The sequence below is a fragment of the Seriola dumerili genome, unplaced genomic scaffold, assembly GCF_002260705.1.
Source record: "Seriola dumerili isolate Sdu_G_001 unplaced genomic scaffold, Sdu_1.0 BDQW01000409.1, whole genome shotgun sequence".
Taxonomy (NCBI): Eukaryota; Metazoa; Chordata; class Actinopteri; order Carangiformes; family Carangidae; genus Seriola; species Seriola dumerili.
The window spans coordinates 2,120,623-2,146,082 of record NW_019174664.1 but is presented as its reverse complement, the minus strand read 5'-3'; the positions used below and the strand labels follow the sequence as shown (position 1 = coordinate 2,146,082).

The window sequence follows — 25,460 nt, the reverse complement described above, 5'->3', positions numbered from 1 at the left end:
TTTAAGGTGCAAAGTTAATGCAATTATTGTCACCCAAGATAGTTACAGTAATTATAAACAGTTTCTCTTTAAAGATATACAGACTTATCAAACATGACAATTAAACCATTATTATTACCGTGTAACGAATGGTAAAAACACAGTCTCTCTTTTGCTATGGTCAGTATAATGCTAATGATAATCAGTCATGACTCACCACAATACACAGTTTTGTTTTGTCTTGTTGTTTTTCAAGCCTTGTCAGTGAAGCAGATCTGTCATTTATTGGACATGGAAGCTCTGGTCTTCAGTCCAAAGGTGACAGCAGCCACCTCCAGAGGAAACATAGATTTTACTGGACAGCAGATTATGTAGTTTAGACATTAACCCTTAACATGTAAAATAATGCTTCAACTGTGTCTTACTGATCTCCATACAGATCCATCCTATACTCCTAGATTATGTTTTCAAAATGAAGTTTGCCGAGCATTCAGTGCCGTCCAGCGCATTTGTATTTGCAGGTGCTGCACAGCCGGAGCCATGACTGGACTAAAGAAAGGTGGAATTCTTATCAGAGCTCATGGCCCAGCAGCCTGTGGAGGCAGCTGCAGGCAACACACGGGATTAATTGGTGGATTTAGTTTCAGGATGCTTTGTGTCCATTTTAGGAGCTTTATCGCTGCCAGAAAGTACATGGGAACATATAGTTCAAAGGGCCCGATGGTGAATACCACTTATTTTGGAGTTTGGTCTACCGACATAAATTGCAAAGTTAAAGATTTTTCTCTGTAACTGTAGATTGTTTATTCTAATGTACGCTACTTATTTTTTGGTGATTATCAGCGTGTTGAAAATGAGAATCTGTAAATAAATAATTTATAACTTAGTCTGGCACTTTTAATTGAAACAAATATGTACTGTTTTTTAACAGCCTATGTTTGCAGAAGGATTTTTTCAAATTAAAGAGGAGATTAATATTTAGATCATTTTAATACCTTTCATTAGGATAATTATGTCAATATAGGTATGTTCTGTGTATCATTCAGCGGAGGAGAAAAAAGCTCTGCTCGGGTCACTGGAGCTCCTCAAAAAAATAAACTGGTCAGTTTGGTGCCAACATTCATTTGATATTGTATTTTGTCTTTGTAAATGGAACATCTTACAGTGATTCAGGGAATAGCTAATGTTGCTAGGTGACGCACACATTTTTACAATTGCAGCTGTAACCAGAAATTAGCCTCAGTATGGAGAGAAAAAGAAGAAGGAGCTTTTTGTATAGTGTGTGTACCACAGAGCAAGATGTGCTCGTACCTGTAAGATGAATGTATAATCAGGGAAAATGAACCACAAATGTTTGTGGTAGTGACCACACGCTCAGCCCATAAAAGCAGATGATTATGGATCTTTTATTAACATTGGCCTGAACAACATGCCGTAATATACCTCTCTCCTTTTCTCTGTTTCTCTATTTTTTCTCTGCATCCAAATAATTAATCAGATGTGATTTCAAAATGAACTTTTCTACGCAGGATCATGTGTGGGCAGCTTGGCAACAGGGAGCCTTTCTGTCATTGTTAAAACTGGTTAGATAAACATTGCTTGGGGATGTGCTTCCCGTGTGGCAGTCAGAGACACGGTGACCCTGCCACCTGCTGCTGCTGTGCACAGGTTTGACCTGTGTCAGCCTCCAGGCCCAAAACTCATTATTTTGTTTGTCATTTATATAAACTGCAGTTCATCACACATAAGGAATGAGAGGAAATGTGTGTACTATTTTAATATCAATCGCATCTAGTGTTAAAATAACTGGTCAGCTAGTATGTTACCTGATTAAAAAACATTAATCAGCAACTATTTTGATAATCAATTAATAGTTTAGGGATTTTAAAAAAAAAAAAGCAAAACTAGCAAAGATTCACCAGTTCTACCTTCTCAAATGTGAATCTTTTGTAGTTTTCAGTCTTTTATGATAGTAAACTAAATATCTTTGGCTTTTGGACTGTTGGTCAGAGAGAACATGTAATGGGAATTTCTTAGTCCATTTTATAGATCAAATGATTACACAACTGATCGAGAAAATAACTGTCCGGTTAGTTAAAAAGCAATGGAAATAATCATCTGTTACAGTTGTTACAAGTATATTAGAACAATGGGCCTTTGTCACTGCAGACATTGGGGGTTGTTAATCACTTATTAATTGCTTTATTAATGAGAGTAATAACATTAAAATTTATAATAGTTGCATTTCATTTAGCATTCATTTCAAATGCCCCCCAGCCAACAGTGCATCACAGTACCATGGGAACTGGTCATTCCACAATGAAACAAAAAAGACAAACATACAGAAATACACACAATACAAAAGGCGAAGCATTTTGGAAATGGCAGCCCTTATTTTGAAACACACCTGAAAGGTATAAAGCGGTTGTTGTTTTTTTTATCACTATTATCACCTCTTTTAATCTACATCATAAAAATATAACAAAGAATGACAGAATTGCAGCCAGTGAAATGAGTGACAGAGCAGCTACATGTATATTTACATAAGCTCAGTGAAAACCTATCAGTCCAGACTGTACAGTATCGTCACGCTCCTTGCATGCTAACAATATATCCACTGCACCAGTGCACTGCGACTCCTTTGCAGCAGATGATGAATTACTGAATATTCCTCTTTGATTTGAGACTTAATACATCCCTATCTTACAGTATCACCATGTCATATGTCAGGATGATGGTATTTGATAATGTGTGCTCGCTGTGATAGTCAGAATACGCCAGCCTGAAATCCTTCCCTGAGTCAAATTTAGCATTTACTCCTTCGTATTTCTGTTATCTGCCTTGTAAATCAATGCAGTGAGGGCATCAACATAACACAACACACACACACACACACACACACACACACACACACACACACCACACACACACACACACACACACACACAATCACAAAATGTTTTTCATCTTCTGTGATGAGAGCCACCAAGCCTGCCATTGACAGTGAAAGTGGCAGGTTGTCAGGCAGCCTTCATCTGTCCATTAAGTCTTCATAAATCAAGATTGATCTGCACCTTTCTGCTTTGCTTTTCATTATGGATATGGGCAGTCCCACATGGGCGGTTTGGGTTAGCTGTGTGCGCACTTAAGCAGCAGGCAGGTAAAGAGAAATGAATTTAAAGGAAGTGATTTGCAGACATAAAACAAAAACATCTTATTTAATGTAATCATAACTGTGTGTTTGAGAAATTTGAGTTTCAGATTTGATATTTGACCTTTAATTCCTCCTACAATGTGACAGTTAAACAAGGTGTCATCACTTCCTATAGGCAGATTTCTTACTAAACAAGCTCAGTAAGCCACTTCTGTGTCGGCAGATTTTAATGCATAATTCTTGGCTTGAAGCAGCCTTTGACATCATATTTTCTTTGTGTTCTGGCTGCATTATGTGGAAGACGTAACAAAGTTCACGCTCGAGAGAAATGTCAGTTCTGAGAAGCTGAGGATGCTGCAGAAGTCATTTTCCAGGATTCAGCAGAGATCAGAGGCAACAAAGAACAGTGTTTCTGCTCTGTTCCAAATAGATGTCTGAACCGCAACTCCAGGTCAGCAGTCTGTTGTCATGAAAGTGCAGCTCTGTTTACTCAGACTTACAGATTCTCCCCAGCTGTAATCAGCAAGGTGTTCTCAGATAGGAAGAGCTACAACATCCAATAATGGACTGTGTTGCAGAAGAAAGACCACTCTGTAAATGATAGTATATCAACTTCTCCACCTTCAAACCACCGTGTTGTGCGCCAGGATGGCAGAATGGAGGGAATGTGTGAGTGTTGGAGCACAAGCCTCCACCAATGTTCACTCAGCAAAGGTTTGAGCTCATGTTCTGTGTTTCTTTTGCTCCTGAGCAGCGTTTAGAAATGCCCTCTGCTGCAGCTTTGCGAGCAGGATGCGTGCACAGACGGGCTGCCAGTTCTAGCAACTGACTGTTGTGTGAGACAAAGTGTGAAGTAATATGCTGTGACCAGAATCCTGGTCAGACTGGTAATTCACTCCAATCACACAGAGAAGACAAGAGGCGGAGAGGAACAGCGGAAGAGAGGCGAGGGCAGCGGGTTAAGAGATGAAAGCTGAGCTTCCTTTCTTCTTCTGCTTTGTATCAATTTTCTCTTTGTTCTCCCTCACTTCTACAGTTTCCCTCCTCATCTGTGCCGTTCTCCTGATCTATTGTTTCACTGTCTCACCTCTAATCACACTAATCTCATTGCTTTCAACATGGCTACTGAGCAAAAACTGCAGGCAAGCTACACACAAAGAACAGGAAGTTTTTGTTTTATTCCTGACTGAAGAAATACTGTGGCGAAATAATTGCACCATTCTCATTGTAGTAAGAGCTGAATGATTTTCTTCAATGGGATGAGTCAATTGTGTTACAGACCTTTTCCTGCTCTTTTATTGCCTAAATGAGAAACTCAGCTTAAGGCCACTTAACCTCTCTCTCACTCTCTCTCTCCCTCTCTCTCCCCACCCCTCCATCCTCTCTGACTCACAGGAAACAAGATGGAAGGATTCCTCGTATCTCTGATGAAGTAGAGCCCTCACTAGTACACTCCCAACCTCCATTTCTTCTTCCCTCACTTTCAAAGGTAATGTGAGACTTCAACCTGCTGCTGCTCTCTGAATCTGAAACTGAGAATTTTAACATGCCTAAAATCAAAGAATGATTTTGCAATTTTTCAGCTTTTTTAGAAAAAAGAGACATCTTGACATGTCACAGCCATGGGAACGATCTGCACCAATATACCAGCTCTTCTGTCATATGGGCACCTCGCTATTGAAAAACCTAGAACCCACTTTAGTAACATCAATCATGGCCACATTTCATTTAGGTTTTCATGTTCCAGACTTCTGAGATTGTACAGGGTTGGTGAGCAGCATGGCTTACTGGTAAAATTGAATCATTAATTACTAATGTTATTAGCTGCACCTGTGCATTTCCTGTTATGACAGGCCAAAAATATCCGCTGTTAAAAAGGTCTGTTGAGGATATTTGCCTAATGAAGGAGGATGTAGACACACATGGATTTCAGTTACTCCCAATCCATATCCTAAGTTGTTCATTTAAAAAAAAAAGTCAAAAGTCAAACAAAAAAAAGAAATTCTTCTTGAATGTCGAGCGTTGCCAGTCCTCTGAAGAATCACAGGTGCGGTGTGATGAATCAAATCTCTTTAATTCATGCAGCATGAAGAGAAGACCCTAACGTGGTTGCTCTCTAAAGACTTGTAAAGACGCCGTACTTACTTATCAAAATAGATGGAGCGTCCGCTGTCCACCGCCCGAGTCCGGCGTCAGGCGGGAACCTGTCCTCCGTTTGTCAGAGTGGAACTTTCCCTGAATCTTCTTGAGACTCCTGCTGGCCGGTAACCTTCAGTCTAGAGTCAGATCGTTGTCAGACTATTACAGATGCAGTGTGATGAATCAAATCCCTTTAATTCATGCAGCATGGAGAGAAGACCCTAACACGGTTGTTCTCTGCAGACCTCCGGGGTGTCTTGCTTTTATATACTGCCAGGCAAACAAAAGAAAAACAGCTGTTGACTCATGGCAAGATTGGTTCAGTCAGTCATACATTCAGGTGTTTAACATGCATTTCTCAGTACAATGATTGAGTAATGTTCGCTGAACACACACACACACACACACACACACACACACAAATGAAAGTATAATAGTTTTGCCCCATTAAAATCATCTTCAGTGCTACAGACAGGGACTGTGGAAATGACTGAGAAATAGACACATTGTAGGTTTTGAGCTTTTCATGATATTTGTTGACAGTAAGAGAAAATATAGAGTAACATCAGCCTGACTCTTTAAAGTGATAGGAGAGATCAGTGTTTGGTGCGATCCCCAGAGGCACGAGCCCCGTACATGGAGTAACCATTGGCACTGAAATAGTGTTACGAGTCCGTTCCCTACCCTCATATCATCTGTGCTTTAAGTCCTCATCCGTTTCCTCCTTCTTTTTTCACTCACCAAATCCTTTCGCTTCTACACCCAGGTGAAAGGTGCCTCTGATGCCCCCACCCCTGCTAGCACAGTTGGCAGGCTGTTGTGGTTCCTGACAGAAGAGTCTGTGCCCTCTGTCACAGGCTTCTGTGACAAATATAGATAAACAGCAGTTGCTCCTCTCTAATACATACCATGGGAGGCACACTGGTGTTATTTTTGTCACACATGTACTGTTGTTCCAATTTTCAAGGGATTAATAATATGTAGCTTTATATGGATCTGCAAAGAATAGACTTCTGAGGATACATTTGTTTTTGTTTTTAAATGCTGTGTCCCAGAGCTAATGATTTTATAATGTTACAAGTGAGATTTCTAGCAAACTTTAATTTGCATTTGCCAAAATGGATTGTGTGTAGTACACACAGGTATATAAGGTTAGAGGTTGCAGACGGTGGGGTTGCAAAATCCAAGAGCTGAGACAAGACGGAAACACTTATTGCTGCAGAAATTGCAAGTGGTTGAAGTGAAAAGCTCTTTAGGTAATTAAGTCTTTCTGAATAGAACAGGGGTGATACAAGGAAATAAGACAAATTCATATAGTGGAGTCTGGATCAGAGAAAATCCAAGAAGACTTCAGATGAAGTATTGTACAGTATCCCAAATTTGACCTATTGAAAGGTGCTGCAAACACTTATATTGGCCTGTAAGTTGCTGTGTAACCTTTGCACATAGACGTAGCTACAGAGATGCTACCTGTGTTTTAAATCTTCTTACTGTGGGAGATTTACTTCCATGCAAGTCAGACACAGTGCTTCAGTGTGTTATAATGATGTGATCACAGCTGATAGTCTGAAGGTTTTTACAGTGTTGTCTCCAAGTCCGACTACAACACAGGAGTCCCTTTTCAAACAAAGTCAGATATTCATCTGTGTATGAGGATCCATACATGTGCTTCGTGCTCCAAACGCTCATATTTCAGCTCCAGATGGAGCTGCACAAAGTCATTAATTGCCTCAGCATCAGTTGGGTCTGAGGACTACACGCTTGAAAATAATCTGAGGGCGCAGACTTAGAAGGAAGTGAGTTTACCAGACTTCTGTAGCCCACTCCTCATCCCTGCTGGATGCTAGAGGCTTGAGGCTACATTAGCCACTACTTGCAAAATATACCCATATCTCAGAGTGAATTGTGGGCGGTCATGCATTGTGGGTAAGTTTTGACAAGAAAGAAGAATGCTTAGAATAAAAACATTATATCTCTGCTTCTCCTGCATCAATTGTGATCCCTTTTTTCTGTCTATTATGAGTCTGGCAATGTTATAGCAGTGCAGTGCTACACTGATGTAGCTCTCTTGTAATTATTTCACGGACTTGCTCAGCAGTAAGTTCAGCAGTAACACAAGGATACTAATGGATTCAGCAGCTTTATGCTGAAAGTTCAAGGTTTTGCTTCCTGAAGTCGTTAATAAGGTATTTAGTGATAATAATGCATCACACATACAAATGGCCAAAAGATGTTAATCAAAGAGCAACAGGTGCTCTGTGTTCCAGGGAGTCAGAGCGCCTCTTTTTATAAACTCATTGTTCACTGCTTTTAAAAGACAGTCTCAGCATACAGAAAACTCAGCAGCGGTTCAGTAGACCTTAATCTTTTGTATGTGTGGCAATCAACCAGCTCTTCTGACGGGGTGGGAGAGGAATCTGCGTGAACTCCATTTGTGTCTCCCAAGCACCAGTGGCCACAGCAAGGTCAGCCTCGTCTCTACAGGCAGACCTGATGAATGGCCCCCGATAGATTTTCTCTGGCTGAAATGATGGGCTTCCGCGCCCACTGATTGACTCTCTTTGAAGTTTAGTTTTCCATTTCTACTGTATTTCCTTTGAGGGTGCAGCTAAACCACAAAGCATAAATGGAGGGATGGAGATATTGCTTTGGATGCAAATCATTGGCAGTTTGTCTGTGGAAATTTAAATAGGTGTCTGTATGTGAGGAGTTAATGAAGTGCTGGACTCAGAGGTTTTCAGGAGAAATGTCTGGACTGTGTGGTTCACGGATATTAATGCCCCTCATATGTATTCACTCACAGACTGTATTTTGACTCACTCATCCATTCAGCCAAGTCAGTCAGTCCATCAGCGAATCAGTTGATCAGTCAGTCACGCACTCTCACTACCTTACTTCCATAGGCGCACACGCTGCAATTGCTGGTAATCAACTTAGAGGGAAAGAGTTGTGTGTAGCTCTCAACCCCTCAGGCATTCAAACAGTGATGATGCGTTCACTGCAGCGGCTCCATATTGTCTCTGATGCCTGAGGTGAGCAGCTTAAAAGCACATGAAATCTGAAAGTCCCTCGCAGATGCTTCACAGTCAAACCTGTGATGACTTGCACTTGTTTATTGCTGGCCTTGAGCTTCTCCAGTACATATTGTTCCATTAGATCAGAGACGTCATAAGGGAGGAGACAAACCACTTAATTAATCCTGAATAGAATATCCATAATGCCATATATCCCGCCCTCTGCCAAAACAGCCAATTGTCTGCAGCCAATATCAAGCCAATTGTGTTGTGTCACCTTGTGCATGCATAGTATTAGTTAGGGGTGGGCGATATGACGATATTAGATCGTGAAGGATTACAACGTGAAGACGATCTTTCAAACTGCAAAGATCGTGGGATCGTCTAGGGCACATTCTATAAATTGCAGTTCTATGCTGATGCACCGACGCACCAGATGTATTGACGTCGTCAACCTGATCGACCAATCATAGCGAATTACGGGCAGTGACGCGCTTTCCTACCCGCCTCCTTGTTTGTGTGTGTAGCGGTAGCACATGGAGAGCGATGGCTGAAAGCCAAACGGAGTTGGTCGCTAAGAAAAATTCCACCTCCATTATATGGAATTGGTTTGGATTTTCCGCAACTGATCAAGCGCGAGCAAATGTAATTTGCAAAGTTTGCACAGAAACCGTTCGCACGTCGGGTGGTAACACGACGAACCAGAATGTTGTTGTTGTTTACCTTAAACTTTACGTTGTTTGCACATGCAGGCAAAACTGCGACTATTTGAAATAAAATCTGTTAAGAAAGGTTCTTTGGTCTAAATTGTCTGTTTTTCTTTTTCCAATTTAAGATCGTGATAAAATCGAAATCGTGATTTTATTTTTAAAAAATCGTGATATGATATTTTTGCCATATGGCCCACCCCTAGTATTAGTATAACCTGTGGGGAAAAAAACGTTTTGAACCTTATTCTGGGGCAAAGTCTCCAAACATTTTCAGCAGTTTTTATGAACTTTGACTGGTGATCATTGAAAGTGAAGTTATGACACTCTCCCCATTCATTCAGATAAGCGCCCTGGTCTTGTTAGGGTTAAATTACTGTACAAGAATGCTGCCAAGATGGCTGCTGATTGGTGAGACATGCCTACAAGGACTTTGATTAGATCACACCACATACTGTAGTCACCAAAACCAAGCAGGGTTGTACAACAGCGGCTTGACCTTCCTAACAGCTTGAGGTGAAATGTGGCACTCACCAACGCAGCTTCACAGTCCGTACGCTTTATAACTGACACAGTGTCAGTGCTCATATTTTGGATCTGAAAAAGTCATTAATATCTCAAATTTTGCCATCATAGAACAATTATAAGTGATTATCTGGTAATTAAGTAATTAGTATGCAGCTTTCTTCTGTAAATGTTCTCAGATTGTAGTTTGGCATTTAGCTAAAGCCAGTCTGGACCAGAGTAAACTGACAGCCAGCAATGAAATGTAACCTCAGGATAAGACTGTGTTTAAATAGCTTGTGTAGCATCACTCTCCTGAAAGTTTTCTCTATCTGTACAAAATCCATATTTTGTGCACTTTTTCTTCAAACCATGTAACCTCTCCTCCTTGTGTGTACTTACCATTGATTTTCCTCAAGGGAAATCAATGCAGACGATTAGCTGACCGTGCTTATCTTCTATTGCAAAATGAAAAACACTTAACATATATGGGTAGAATCTGTCCTCTTGAAAGCTTTCAGCAGTATTTTTTATTTATTTATTTTTTTTTAGAAGTAGGTCAATGTTTGTTGATATCTGATGTTGGAGGCGCGCCTGATGGAGAGAGCTGCACAGAAAAGACTCTGCTTTCACAGAACGATGGTTCCCCTTTCATCCCACTGTGCTTCCTTCGTCTTTTTATCTCTCCTTCTCCTCCCCTGTCTCTCGCTATCTCTTATGCTTCCATGTCATACCCGTGCGTAACTATGTACAGATCATATTCTGAGGCGCTGAAGTTTGGCTAAGTCAAAATCAGGCTGTGGCATCTGGGCTGCTTGATTGTTTCACATATCTCCCCTGGTGGAAGTGATAACACATGGAGCGTTCACATTGTTGTTTTACCAAGGACACAATGCGGTGAAAAGTGCCAGATGCCACCACTCATTTATTAACTTTTCTCATTCATTTATGACAGCTAGCTGAAGTTATTAAGCATTGATTGCAAAAATGTCTCATCAGGAAGTGGGTTGAAAATCTCCCTGATTCCTTGTACAGAAATAGAAGCAAATGGCAAACAGCTCATAATCCGCATTTACAGTCTATAAGAGCACTGCAGATATAATTAACCTACTTCTCAACATGTGATGCAAAACACAGGGAAACATACACTGTAAAAAATTATGGAACTTTCTAGGTTTGTCATTTATCATCTGAGATGTAAAAAGAAATGCCCACACTGACCCGCTTTTCTCTTTATGGTTGCCCCTCTGTGTGTTGGGATGAGGACAAGTGTTTCTGAGACGAAGGCTTGAGAAATCTGAGATGAAAAGAAAAGAGGAAGAGAATAGTCTCATATTGTGATATGACCAAAAGGAGAACTATACCAATTTTTTTTTGTGTGTGTGTGTGTGTGTGTGTGTGTGTGTGTGTGTGTGTGTGTGTGTGTGTGTGTGTGTGCGCGTGTGCATTAAAAAGAGAAGATATTTGTGCAGAGCACACAGGGAGGGGAGAAACATTGTTCCTCCCTTTCTCCTACTTCCTAAAGAACAGCTGTGTGTGTCTATGGGAGGGTGGGGTGGGGGGAATGAAAAGAGGAAGGAAGGGAAATGATATTATCACATTTCACCACATGCGTTTACCTCACACATAGATGTATGGATTCTGATAGACAGCCATCAAGTTTGTCCTCCTACATTACTGCCTGAGCGACAGCGCATGTGAAGTGTCATTGTCAATCTCACCTCTTTCCTTGTGGCTGACGGTGACATCGACACCCTCGCTCTTGTCAGCTTGCCTGTATCCGTACTATTGGAATGATGACTGAGCTCAGGATAGCTAAGAATGTCTTATTGGATGGACTGCTCAGCAGCCCCCCCGGTAAGCCCTTTCTCAAGAGACGGTGCCTCAGTGATGTGAGTATTTTTTACTTTCTTGAAGTGAGAGATTCTTTTTGCTCTAGTTACTCTTGCTTTATCAAATCTTAAGGAGGCTTAGAGACATAGATATATACAGTATGCTTGTTGTTGTAGACCAGTAGATAGAGTTTTTGTACATTGTAAAGACGGATCAATGCTCCACTGCCGCTATATGTCAGAGCCATGTACGGAAGAAAATCAGCTGTGTCTTGAGATAAACTGTGTACTGTCTGTGTAGTTTCTTTTTTTTTTTTTTTTATCTATTGATAGCATGCAAATTACAATTACTTAACTCTTAAATGATGCTATTTTTATTAGAACATATTGTATAACTATGTGTGGTTCGCGTTCTGCTGCACTGGAGGAGCACATCCATCCAGCAGTCCATTGTTTCACTTCTTTCTCATGAGAGAGTCAACACTGATGTGGTTTCTGTGGAATCTGTGTGGTTCGCTGATAATCTGGTCAGCGTAGGACAATGTTTGTTGATGTTTGTTTTGCAGTCAGGAGAGCAGTATCTCCCTGAATATCATATGGCACTGTTTGTTTTCACATGCAACAATAGACTGAGGCTGCACCTTTGGCTTTACTAGGTCAGGGTCAGGTGTGTGTGTGTGTGTGTGTTCTTGTGTGAGCGTGTTTTTTTTTTTATGGGTGGTGATAATATGCGTTTAAGTTTACAAGTATGTTTTAGTGCAGGCATGTGTGAATATGTTTATACGCATGCACATGTGTATGCTTTTGTTTGTGTATGCTCTTGTTTGTGTGTTTGTGTGTTTGTGTGTGTGTGTGTGTGTGTGTGTATGTGTGTGTGTGTGTGTTTAGCAAGCCCTGCAGTGCCCCTCAGTAAATCTAAGCTGTCATGTGGAAACATCGGCTTGGCACTTCAGTCCACTTCTGTTACATGGTGAACAGAGGGTTCACCCCACAACAAGCACTGCCGTCAGGGCCGCGGCGATCCACCCCCTCCTTCATCTCAGGTTGGAAATAAGAATAATAGGAAATGCAATAGCAGCGGGTGTTTTCTTCCGCTTTGGCCTGTACCAGCCCCTCTGCTAATTGGTAGTGCATGGATAGCGCAAGGTGTAATTATAAATCCAGTAGCTGGATTCATGCCTGCAGCACAGGTATCAGTACACCACCTGGACACATGTTGATTACAAAACATCAAGAGTAATCCACGGTTGACTTGAAATGTAGTTGCGAGACCATCCATGTCAATTTAGCTTTATTTCCTGCTTTGAACACTCTGTATTTGCCTGTTACCTGATAGGTTAAGTGTGTCTCATTGGCACGCTAATGTCACTGCCTATTTCAGACATCAAAACCAGAGTGTCTTCCAGTTAATTTGGCCATTGTACACAGTCAGATGAGCTGTTGGCTGTAGCAACAGAGAAAAGCACCGTGGAGCTCTGAGGCTCATTTTCTCCTAAGAGTTTCCTGTTTACGGCGTGTTTGTCTTCAAGCGTGGAGGAAAGATTCTCCTGGCGTTGAATGGAGCCTCCGTGAGAGTGGTGTCAAGTTGGGTGGGGGATGCATTAAAAAAGGAGTGCTGTCGTAGTGAAATATGGAATTGGGGGTGTCAGAGATTCCAGCGTGCGGTCTTGTGTCTTGAGACCGCACAGCAAGCTTTCTTAGTGAGCAGAGATGTATGAGGATGAGTGAAGACCACAGGGAAAGCAATACCAGCACTGCTCTACAAACTCTCACACCCGTGTCCCATTCTGGATCTGTGTCGTCTCTCTCACCCAGACCTCAGACCTGTTTGCCATGATCGAGAGAATGCAGGTACAGTAAGTTGTCCCCCCTGGATCTGCCTTTTGTCCTCACTTCCTTTTAGGCTTTAATCAAACGCTATCCTCTGAACTTCACTCGCTTTGGACATAAAACTTCCATTTACTTCTATTTTGAGGCTCACGTTTCTCTGCTATTTTTGTATTCCAGCTCGCAACTCTGTTACTGTTACACTTTTATATGTGTGTCCACGCATCCCTCTCTTCGCCGTTAATGTGTGTGTTTTTTTTTTTTTTTTATATATACATATTTGCAGCAGGGACAACCTCAGGCTGTCTTTAGAAACCTGATGCTTCCGAATGTGCTGAACAGAGCCTTTTGTGTTTTCTCTTCACAGCTGGGTAGTTTTGTCTGTGTCATCAGATGTGTGAAATGTTGTTATGTTTTTCAATATGCTGAGGTAGATTTGTAGGAATGTAGTTTGTTTTGTAGCCAGTGATGTTCAATCAGAGTTACATGAACCAGAAGCAAGAACAGTAGATTCTGAGTAAGCCACTGGAGAGATCAACGGAGTTTAAACAGATACTTTGATCTGAGACTGTCTTTGACACTACAGGCCTTCACAAATTTCCCTTTTAACTGTATCATAACATAGATCCTTTTTTTTTTCTTTCTTTCTTTCGTTTGATCTTGAATAAGTTGTCTGTACTGACAAAAGGTATTGTTTTTATTTCATGCATGCACTTCTGTTGTGGTCAAAGACTGTATGGAATTGACCTTTTAGCTTCACCATTGCTGTGTAAGGCTCAACTTGTCATGACCCTGAAACACTGGAAGCACCATTTAAATCTGAATAGAGTACTGTGATAATATCTTCGGTGGAAGCATAGAATATTGCTGGCATTAAAAAATTATTCAGGTTTTGAAAAACAACTTTTTTCTGATGCTGTAGCTCTGGAAATAAGGAAGAATCAAAGGCATAAAAGGCACAATGTGTAGGCGTGCAGATACCTATTACTAATGCAGGAAACTTGTGGATATTTCGTCAGATTCAAAACCATTTTGATTTGTTTGCTGTTGGTTGTTAAGCACCTGAACAACACAGAGGCAACATGACTACTGTTGCAGACAACAGCATCTTATAATTAGTGATGCATATTCTTCATAAAAAGGCAAAGAGAATGAGGGAGGGAAGGAGAAACAGAGGCAGCGGAGGAGTCTTCAAAGAATGAATTTAATGAAAGCATTTCCAATTTCCATTTGATTCAACTTCCTTAGACCTTAAAAAAATATGCATCAAACTTGATACATTTCAAATCTCGCTGCAGGGTATTCCACACAAAGGGGCGACTGATGGGGAATGCTTTTGTTACTCGTCTCTCTCTGTGCTCTGGGAACTGTCAGTAGTTATGAGTTAAAAGAATTAGAATAGTTAGAGTAGATGGAAAGTCCTGTTTTGGCATTTCGTGGGCCGTTAGTGGAACTGTGGTTAATGATATCTGCAGTGTGACTTTATGTTCTCATGGACTTCTGCTTATCTTTTGCAATGTGCTACAGCCGCTAAGATATCGCTCCTCTATACTTCCTCTTTCCGCAGCCCATCTGGTGATTTAGTTTGTGTTATGTAAACATGGATTATTAGCACAAGGACTCACTCACTTTCATACTGCACAAGAAATTTCATGCAACTTGACAATCAAAAATGTTGTGTGTCCCTTGTGTACATTTTTCACACATGTGATCCTGTGTTGCAGATATTTCACCTGTTCCTTCAGTATCCTGTCTTTTTTTTTTTTTCTCTCGCTCTCTCTCTCTCTTTTTCTCCACAGGGTTGCAGAATGGATGAGCAGAGATGCCCCCTCCCTCCCCCCCTCAAAGTGAGTCGCAAATCGTCACATCTCCTCATATGCCACAGTCTGGTAAAGCATCCGTAATGGCAGAGTTATAAACCTTTCCTTATCAGCTGTCAGACAGGCTTTAGGGTGCTCACCGACTGGGTTAGGAACTCAACGGGTACTGGGACGGCAAAATCCTCTGCTGTCCTATTACCTAGACGGGCTAATGCACGGGGTATTTAAGAGTGGGAGATTGTCTCAGCAGGAGGTCTGTTGTCAGAAAGGTCACCCAATAGATGTAATCATCAGAGAAAGGAACATAAAAACCATTTATTGCTGACAACAGCCACAGGTTCCTTGGTCAGGGGTTGGCTAACCTCACATCTATATAATGTGGTTTGGGAGTTTGAGGTAAAGATTAACATGAAGGCTGATGTAAAGCATGGTTCTACTAATCTATTGGCATGAATTATTAAAGGACATTGCTATAAAGGCAACGCACAACAAATTAGCTACCAGTGAAGTACACTGAGTGGGCAAAAGTATGCGGACACCTGACAGGTTGTCCATGTGAGATAGACGAACGTCTGATTCCAGAGGCATGGGCTTTAATCTGCTGCTATAACAGCCTCCATGCAGCTGGGGAGGCTGTCCGCAGGATGTTTAAGCCTGGCTTCGGGGAATTGTTTCCATTCAGCCACAAGTGCACTAGTAATTTTGGGCACCGACGTTGGGCTTGCTCCCAGTTGGCAGTACATGTCAAAGTCAAATTCTTAAATAGCTATTTCTTTATGGACCTCGCTTTATGCACAGCAGTGGTGCCATGTTGAAAAAGAAAAGGGCCTTCTGATTGTGTCTTGTAGCAGTTAGGTTTCCCTTAATTAGAGCTCATGGGTTTAACTTAGCACAAAAACAAATTTACACGGAAGTATGTGGACAGAAATATATTCTGCATTTCTGGGACAGTTTTGTTGTTTGGTTTTATATTTTCCTTGTTGACAATATAATGCAGCTACAGTGGAGATCGGCTTCTTCCCCTAACCTAAACACTAGTTTTTAGTCACCCTAGCTGCTCCATGGATGGTGATGTTATTCTACTGGTCAGTCAGTCCACCATTTTCACCCTAACTTGAGCTAATTATTGGATAGATTACCAAGAAATTTCAGACGTTCATGGTCCCACGAGGACGAAGCCCAGTGACTTTGGTGAATCCCTGAGTTTTTCTGTAGCGTCACCATGAGGTTGACATGATTGGTTTTAAGTGAAATGTCTCGACAACTATTAGACTGATTGCCAAGAAATTTGGTACAGACATCCATGGAGCCCAGAGGATACGTCTTCATCACTTTGGTGATCCTCTGACCTTTCCTTTAATGCCATCTCCATGGTAGCTACAATTGCTAATAATGCAGTATCATTGGAAAGGTTTTCATGAAAAGGACTGTGACTTTCACTTTCGTTGCATATAAAACAAAAACTTGCTCTTTTGTTCTTGTTCTTGCTTTCACTCCTGTTACATATAGCCAGTAACTTGTAATGGAACAAGTGCAGGTATGCTGTGCTGGGATTGTTAGGGGGTAATGGAGAAAATCACTTTCGGAAATTGAGGGAAAATGGGTTCACCTAAAAGGAATTGTTGCATGACTTCACAAAATGGTTTCTGGGGTGCAACGGACATCGCAGATTAATGGCACAGTAACTGGATACAATTATCAGAGGGTAAAATGAGATAAATATTTGTTGTTATGAGATGACCATTGGTGTGTTTTAAATAGTGCATGCATTCGCTGCCAATTGCTTCTCTCACACCAACACCTGCATATCCAATAAGAACTCAGTTGCTTTATTTTTCAGTGAAAGGTTATGTTGTTTTCCCTGTTTTTATGTCAATACTGAGAAGTTTTAGCACCCAATCACTGGAGGTTATGAAATATTTAAACTTTTACCAAAGGACAGCTAAGTTTAAATGGATTGTCAATAATAACAGCAGGAGCAGTTAGAACAGAGCGAGTACAAGAAAAAAGGGCTATGTATTCACTAGAGATATGGCATTTGTCAGAAAGGCTGCTAATGTGGCCTCTGTCATGTTTGCAGGTTAAGAAAAATAACTGTGAGAAATATAGAACTGCACAATACTGTAGTTAAAATTCGGTCAGTGTCTATTCTCATTATTTTCTTCAAAGAACCAAAAACTGAAAGTATGACTAGAAACGGCTGTTTGTCAACTGGACTCATCTTCGTTTCCCTCCCTGCAGACAGAAGAGGACTACATCCCTTATCCCAGCGTTCATGAGGTACATACAGCGTACTGTACGCACACGACACAGTATATATACTCTATAGATGTCGAGAACTGTAACACTAAATTGCCATCACTGTCAGGTTCTGGGTCGCAGGAGCCCTTTTCCACTGATCCTGCTGCCACAGTTTGGAGGCTACTGGATTGAGGGGACCAATCATGAGCCCAAAGACCCACCAGAAGCAGATCAACCCCCCTGTCCTACCTCCCACATAAAACTGGAGACAAACAGCACCGCCAAGATATACAGGAAGCAGTTCATGGGCAAGGTGAAGATTGGAAAAAGGGTTTTTTCTGGTTTTCTTTCTTTTTGCGAAAGTATCAATCTTGGTTTAATATATAAATTGTAGCATCTTAAAATATACATTCGTGTTAGGGGAAAGGTCACTTTACTCCATTTTCTTAAATCTACTTGCCTGATTTTAATAATCTACATATAATCTTAATATCTGTTTTGAAATAAAATGTTTCTTAAAAAAAAAAAAAACTGCATATGTAGCATTAGCTCATTTCTCTTTAAAAAAGTAAAAGTTTAACATTATGTCAAAAGACCAAAGAAGAAAATCTTTATAGTTTGTGCGTGGGTTCGTTTGTGATCATCTGTGTTTGCATTATTAAACATTCAATCACCTGTACAACCACTTGGACAATTTTCAGGCACACATCTTGGAAAAAGATGGAGACATGTGAAAGCAGTTGGTATATAATTACGTTAGTTACATGAACATTTAATTCTCTGTGTTCCCCTAGAACAACTTTTAAATGAAAGCAAACTGTAGAACACATCGCTAAACTAAAAATTCAGTATATACATTAAGCAGTTGTGCATTCAAAATAATATTTATATAAAAACTGGTACATTGTTCCTTGTTTCACACCTTTTCTTCAGAGGCAGTTCAAGCACTTTCTTTAATTAGAAGACTATTACTCTCTTCACCCCTCTCCATTTCTTCTTTATTTTATCAGTGTGCCACCCCCTGTCAGCTGCTGGAGGAGTATTCATCCTTGCATTAAAGTGTCTTCTGCTTATCTGCCCCCAGGAACATTTTAATTATTACACCATGGATGCTGCCCTGGGCCACTTGGTCTTTTCCATGAAGTATGATGTCATTGGGGATCAAGAGCATCTGCGCTTGATGCTTCGGTACAGTTTCCTATTATCTTTTTTTCTGACCTGTTTTCTCTCCCTTTTTTTTTTTTTTTTTCTCGCTTGTTGATCACAGTCCCCTCCATTGCAAAATCCCTTGCAGTTATTCTTTGCTTTTATACCCCTTTCCCTTTCATTGCTTCTCTCTTTCTGCCTTTGTCTCTAAAACACCCTTTTCTTGACTCTGACTTCAGATATCCATGTCATAAGCTTCTCCCAAACAGAACCTTTCCATATACAGTATTTCACACTTTTCTGAAGAAAAGCTTTAAGTCTAGCAAAAATGACACAGAGGAAGATTTTCAATTCTCAATTATCTGACAATTTGCGTATAAGACAGAGCGAGGTGAAAAAATAACCTTCACTTGTGCTGCTCGTCATAACCTGCTGCTATGCAACAATAAATGACTCAAAAATAGTTTTGTTCTTGTACTTTATTAAGAGAATAATTAGTATAATTGATAAACCGATTAAGTAATTCAGTTCATATTTTTAAATGATAATGCCATGGTAGATTTGTAAAAGGTGCAGCTTTTATATCCCTAAAAAAACTACAAAACACATGTCAGCAGAGGTTTGTGTCAGTCAGTGTTATGTTGTGGGAGTAGTTCAATAATGTGAGGAGAAATAAAAGTATTAAAATATTTGCGCGGTGCAGCATAAACACTCGAGTTTCTCTTTATAAATGTTGACTTTAGAAACTGTGCCACAAACTACTTAACCATCAGCACACTATTCATCTATGCTGTACAAGCCTCCCACCATCACCCAAACTCGTGCTCGCTCACTGAAATCCTCTACTCCTTTGCGATTTGCTAAATAGAGATGAGGGGAAGAGAGGCAGAACTCGACACACCGAGTAACCTGTGAATTAAATTTAGCTCCCGAGAGACTCCACTAAAGGTTTGATAGTTGCACACTCTCTTTGTTAATGGAGCTTCAGAACGGATGAGTGTGTAGCAAAGTAACAGTCACTCGGCCCACTACTTTATTTCACATAGTGATGTTTTCCAGTGGGTGTGCACCACCCACAGTCACTCCGTCATCCCAGTCTAACTCAGTCGCCTCAGCTGGTGCCGTCACAGTCACTGACTCACAGTCCATCTGTAAGAGAACTACATGATTAGTCATAATCTTTTTATATTTTATTGTTACCGCCCCGCACACTGTAAAAACTCCAACTTATATTGTTTAGTGTACATAAGGATTACAAGTTGTTAGGTTTTTAGAAATACAGTATAAACTGACCATTTTCCAAGCCTCACTTTCCTTAGTCACTGTTGCTACACCTGTCAGGCTTTCTGCCTTCATACGCACAAGCAGTTTACAACAGATTAGACAAAAGTAAGCTTCTCATTTGCTAGCTGACTAGTAAAGCTAACATCAGCTCCATTAGTTGGTTGAATTGCTGCCTCTGGCTGACTTTTTAATGTTTCCAGACTTAAAAGGGGTCTGGAATATAAGAACTGAATGATATGCAAAAAAATATATATATATATTGCAAGTTTTTTGATTGAGATATGTCTCACGAGATCAGTGGGACTGGTCATTTATGTATTTTGATGATGTGATTTTTGCTGGGTTCTGTACCTTGTGTCGGCTGGTTCATCTTTGTAGCACCACATTTTATTCATTTATGGTAATCTGAGATACATTTTAGCATTATCAAAAATATTGCAGCTCCTACGATTTGGATATTGCTCTTGGCCATACTGCAATTTAAATAATATTTCGATTAAGTTTTCAGCCCTATAGAATACACACTTGACAGCTGCATAGATGATATCGTGTTAAATAACTGAGGCTAAATCTCCATGTCTCAGGAAAAAAACACTTAATAAATTAAATCAGAGTGATTGTTCTTGTAATGCACTCTAGTCCAAAACCAAGGAGTTATTATATTCTAATATAAACATGTTTTGCTGCATGTCTTACATATTTGTGTTTTCAAACAGTTTTCAATTTTAATGTTACGAGACAAAAGGTTTTAGACGAGTACTAACAGGAATGTTTGGCAAGTGTCATGTTATCTCTGTACAATAAAAGCCCATTAAAAAACAGGACACGACACACTAAACTCATAAAGGCGTCCTGGACCGGCCTCCATGAATGGGACCTTTTTTTTTTCCTACATAACCTGTAACTGTACCTTGGAGGTTGTGCTTAGTCACTATTGTAGGTAGTTAGCTCAACCTGCTAATGAGTGTAGCTTACATTGGAGCGTAACATAGAGTTTAATCAATTCCTTACAGGTTTGCTGTTGAGGTGTTGATTTTGGAAAGTCTAGGGAAAGAAGACACCACTCTCAAAAGTCATGAAGTACAGATTATTGCTCTCACTACAGCTGCATGCACATCACTTCAACACAGCACTGCAGGCTTAGCACCTTGTTGGTGCTATGATTGGAAAATTGTTGTTTGAGGGTGGGGTTTGCACCTTTCCAAATCATCTGTCCAGCTCCTCCAAATACATGTGAGTTTTAAAGATTTCGGTAGGTGGACTTTGGCCTGATATAAGGTTCTATAGGTCTTTTAATCTACATTAACTCTCAGCGAGAGAGTGAATAAGCAAATTTTGAACTATTCTTTGTAGAATCCCACCATAATCAATGTGAGCTACTATAAATTGTTCAGATTTTCTGAACCCATTGTAGCACTCAGTATGTGTGCAGTTTTCACAGTATTGTTTATTGCAACTCTTTGATAGAGCAGTGACCCCCCCCCCGCCTAGAAAAGTAATGATGGACAAATTCAACCCTCTCCCAGGCAATCTCGTCTCAAACACGTCAAGTGTAAAGACTTTTATACTTTCAGCTCCACGCAGCTTCTATAAGAAAGGTCTCCTTTGAATGTTTCATTCACCTGCATGAATGCCAAGCAACAAAGAAAGAAACCATTAAAGCAGAAGAATTGCTTTGCATTACAAATAGAACTTTGACTTTTCAAACTGTTTGCCTTCCAGCACAAAGCTAAAAACCCACCATGATGTGATTCCCATTTCCTGCCTTACCGAGTTCCCCAACGTGGTTCAAATGGCCAAGGTAGGCAATTGTTATCATGCAGAATGTATTGTAAAGTATAAAGTATTTCAGTATACATTCAAAATTTAAAAATTCTGAATGTACCTTTTCACTTTTAGCTTGTTTGTGAAGAAGTAAATGTGGATAGGTTTTTCCCTGTCCTCTACCCAAAGGTAGGCACTGATCCTCTTTGTGACTTTGTGAAATATCACTTTCTCTCTGGCTTCCTGCTACACCAACGCTGCAGCTCCGTGAACCTGACCTATAACTTTCTTATCTTCTCCTCCTCAGGCATCAAGGCTCATTGTCACCTTTGATGAGCACGTGATCAGCAACAACTTCAAGTTTGGAGTTATTTATCAAAAGTTCGGCCAGGTGAGTGCACTTCAAGGACGCGGCTGCTGATCTTTCCTTTTGAAGTCAAGTGTCGCTCCTGAACATGTCCTTTGCTTTGTCCTCACAGACATCAGAGGAGGAGCTGTTTGGGAATATGGAAGAAAGTCCTGCCTTTGTCGAGTTCTTGGAGTTTCTGGGCCAGAAGATTGAGCTTCATGACTTTAAAGGGTTTGGACATTTTTCAATTCAATTTCTTTCGGTTTTCACAGCAGCAGATTTTGGCACTTTCAGTTGACTGTCTGTATCTACTTAATGTCTTCTTAGAAACAGGCCAGCATTCACTTTTGCTATTGGTCAGAGTAAAGCTTTAAATAAAACCCTGAAAAAGCGATTTCAAGGGCCCTGATATTTGTAGTGTTTATCGACGTTGTGATTGAGTAGGAAAAAGTGCCTTTGGCATTCCCTCGATGATGGAGCGTAGAAGTACCAGCAGCTCGGAAGGCACGCATCAGTTTTCCACTCCTGACACCACTTTGTTTGTCTTTCTTCTGTCCTCCTCTCAGCTGTTCACCTCAATCCTCTCCTTGCCTTTCCTTCTCATTCTTTCTTCTTTTATGCTTCTTTTATTCTCTCTCCTTTTGTTCTTGCCCATGCCCTTACCTCTCCTCTCTCTGCTTGTCCTTTTCTTCTCCAGGTTTCGCGGTGGGCTGGATGTCACTCATGGGCAGACAGGCATAGAATCAGTCTACACAAATTTCCATAACAAGGAGATTATGTTCCATGTGTCCACCAAGCTGCCTTACACAGAGGGAGACTCACAGCAGGTATAGAGACATTCCAGCGACTAATGATCACAGCAACTAATTTGTCTCTTCAGGACAGTTTTCACTAATTGATTTGTAGAGGCCCCTCCTTGTGATTCCACCACATGTTTGGCTGCAGGGGCTTTTGGCTTTTAAGTTAACACTCATGAGGCAAGGAGAATCATTCGAATCTGTAATTAGTATCCTAACCCTGAGGTGCAGGGCAAAAGCTTAAACCATTAGGTAAAGCAATACGTTGACATTTGTGCAAATACGCTTGATCCCTTTCTTGCAGAGACTTGAATGAGAAGATCAAAACCACTCTCATATGTGAACAATAAATCTGTAGCTGGAACCAGCAGGTGATTATTAAAAAAAAAACAAAAAACAAGTAGCCCGGCCGAGTAACAAACTAAATCTGTCTACCAGCACTTCTAAATCTCACTAATTAACATTATCTCATTTGTTCATTCCATACAAAAACTGATTTCAAGTCTTTATGCTAAGCTAAGCTAACCAGCATGTTGTCTCTACCTTCATATTTATCATACAAACATGAGAGTGGAATCAATCCTCTCATCTAACTCTCAGCACAGACATAAGTCAGCAGGGATTTGCTAAGAATGTATTTAGGTTTTGCAGGTTGGCTGTCCTCACCTAACCTCCTCATAGAGATATATCAGTTTTTAAGTTTTCCCATTTCCACCAACATTTCAGTGTCTCTTATTCTGGCATTGAAGTTTCTCTTCTGTTGATTTGTGGCTCAAGACCTTCATCTCTTTGATGCCATATTGCAGTGAGGTGCATCGGTGCTAAGTTACTGTCTCTTAGAGTGGTTTGAATCTTGTTACCACAGTAACCCTGCACAGAAAGACCATGTACAGTACATGAAGAGAAACAGGGGACACGAACAACACCAACATGAGATGATCCATGAGGCAAGGTGCACCCATAGTAGCAGAGCTTTATTTCAGGAAGGAGAAAGTGCAGGATTTATGCAGTCAGATCAGATTTGAGCAGAAATATACAGAATGACAGATGTCAAGTGTCTCAATCCAGTGACACACTTGTTGAGTTCGTTTTGGAGTCTTAACTGTCTGTGGTGACGCTGTAGTTTGGCTGTCCATCTGCACAGAGAATGAATGTTATTCAGCTACCTGGGTTCAGAAAGCCACTGTGTGAATAAATATTAAAGCTAACAGCTAATAAGCTCGGCTACAGTAGTAACCTGGATGCCTGAATTTCATTATTAAATGGATCACAAAGACCCTGTTCAGACCTGGCATTAATATCCGTCTCGGGTGATCCTATCACCAGTGGACATCTCTAAGTTCAGGTGTGGATGCGCCCAAGATGCATTGAAGACGCATTTGAGATCCGATCACTCGGACCAAATTCGGAGGCGGTCCGTCAGTTGGACTGGCTGAAAACAACAACGCATACCTGTTTATTTGCATGGAGGTCTAAAGCGGGGAAGTGAGATCCAATCACAAGTGGTCACTCAAGACATGCCAGGTCTGAACAGAATATGGTTTGGTTGGGAGATTTAATTTTCTACACAAAGGACCTGCTGCTCATTTATGTCTATCAAGCTGTAATCTCACTTTTCTCTTAAAACGTGTTATTTTTCAGTGTTTAGAAATGCTGCAATCAGATATCTCGTGCAATTACATGGCTTATTAAACGCTTTTTTCATGTAAACATTTGCAGATATTTGATAAATGAAGGCTGGACTCTTTCCCTTTGAACAATAGAAAACATTTTCCATTTATGTGGGCATTTATTTCATATTTCTGGCATATTTCTGGCTCATATGATATCAGCAAATTATGAAAACTTGCAAAGGCCTGAAACAGATGGTTAATTGTTCTCATGCGAACAAACAGACTGGCTTTAACAGAGAGAGGCTGTAAAATAATTTGACTAACTGGAAAAGAATCATCTATGGATCCCAGAATAAATATTTGCTGTACTGTGGTTTGCACACAATTGGAGCAGCACCACTTAACACTTCAGCTCAACAGGTGTGAAGTAGCTTCGTTAAAAGGCTGTACTTTAGCGCGTTAAACAGCCTGATGACTGACGAAGGGTAATCAACGCGTGCTGCTGCAGAGCAAGCATCAGAGCGTTGAGGCTCTTACTGTGGAGGGACATGGGAGCTGGGTCTATTTTTGCCAAGACTATCTGCACTGAGAATATTTTTGACTGAGAATTTCTGCTTATCACCAAACTGGATCTGTTTGTAAGATCTGATGGATCTGCTTCTACCTACATGCTATGGAGTGATTCAGGTCACAGTGTCTTCGTGATAAGAATCATTTGGCAGGGCTCAACAGAATTTATTTTGGCATTCTGATATCCACTTACATTTAAAGTATTTTACTGAATTCCGAATGACATTACAGAAAATTCACGCCGACTACTGCGAAGTCCTAATTATGCATATTTTGTCACATTTTCATTTAATAAATTTTAACAAAAAGGAAAGTCATATCTTCTCAGATATTTATGGAAGCTTGTGATCTGTTTAAGTCAGAGTTCCTAGCAAAAGATAATGAGCTGACAACATAATTCATATTTCATTACAAGAAGGTGTCCCTAATGCTTGGCAACACCGGGCCATTTATAAGATATTGCTTGGATAAAAAATGTAATACTCTGGCACAGTCGCTCCGTCTTCCAAGTGCATGAGTGTCCTTTTGGCATCTTTAAGCCTTTTGGCAACAAGAAAAAGTGCAGCCATTCTGCAGCCATGATTTGGTTTGCTGACAATCAGCCATCTGTAGAATCATAAAAACCATTTTTGTTTTTGACTTTGCAGCACTTCCACTGGTATTCAGATTTATTCATTTCCACACCACCTGCACACGTGAAGCCCTAAATTATTCCAGCAT

At 40.5% G+C, this 25,460-nt stretch overlaps 1 protein-coding gene across 10 annotated transcripts in view; it reads left to right on the top strand.

Moving 5' to 3' along the window:
• Positions 1 to 25,460, top strand: part of LOC111233530 (rap1 GTPase-activating protein 1-like) — a 97,432-nt gene that overhangs the window by 60,809 nt on the left and 11,163 nt on the right. For 7 of the 10 annotated variants that reach the window (XR_002665616.1, XM_022761367.1, XM_022761363.1 and 4 more), the window contains exons 1-11: positions 11,137 to 11,389; positions 13,145 to 13,180; positions 14,956 to 15,003; positions 17,218 to 17,256; positions 17,345 to 17,530; positions 18,302 to 18,405; positions 21,370 to 21,448; positions 21,547 to 21,600; positions 21,719 to 21,802; positions 21,891 to 21,991; positions 22,458 to 22,587. Coding sequence is in view for 9 of the 10 variants with exons in the window: in XM_022761367.1 (XP_022617088.1) it covers positions 11,291 to 11,389; positions 13,145 to 13,180; positions 14,956 to 15,003; positions 17,218 to 17,256; positions 17,345 to 17,530; positions 18,302 to 18,405; positions 21,370 to 21,448; positions 21,547 to 21,600; positions 21,719 to 21,802; positions 21,891 to 21,991; positions 22,458 to 22,587 (960 nt within the window). In the remaining variant the exon portion in view is untranslated. Of the gene's footprint in view, positions 1 to 4,528; positions 4,623 to 11,136; positions 11,390 to 13,144; positions 13,181 to 14,955; positions 15,004 to 17,217; positions 17,257 to 17,344; positions 17,531 to 18,301; positions 18,406 to 21,369; positions 21,449 to 21,546; positions 21,601 to 21,718; positions 21,803 to 21,890; positions 21,992 to 22,457; positions 22,588 to 25,460 lie in introns of those variants that run through there. The other 3 variants (XM_022761364.1, XM_022761365.1, XM_022761366.1) reach the window with 1 other exon arrangement.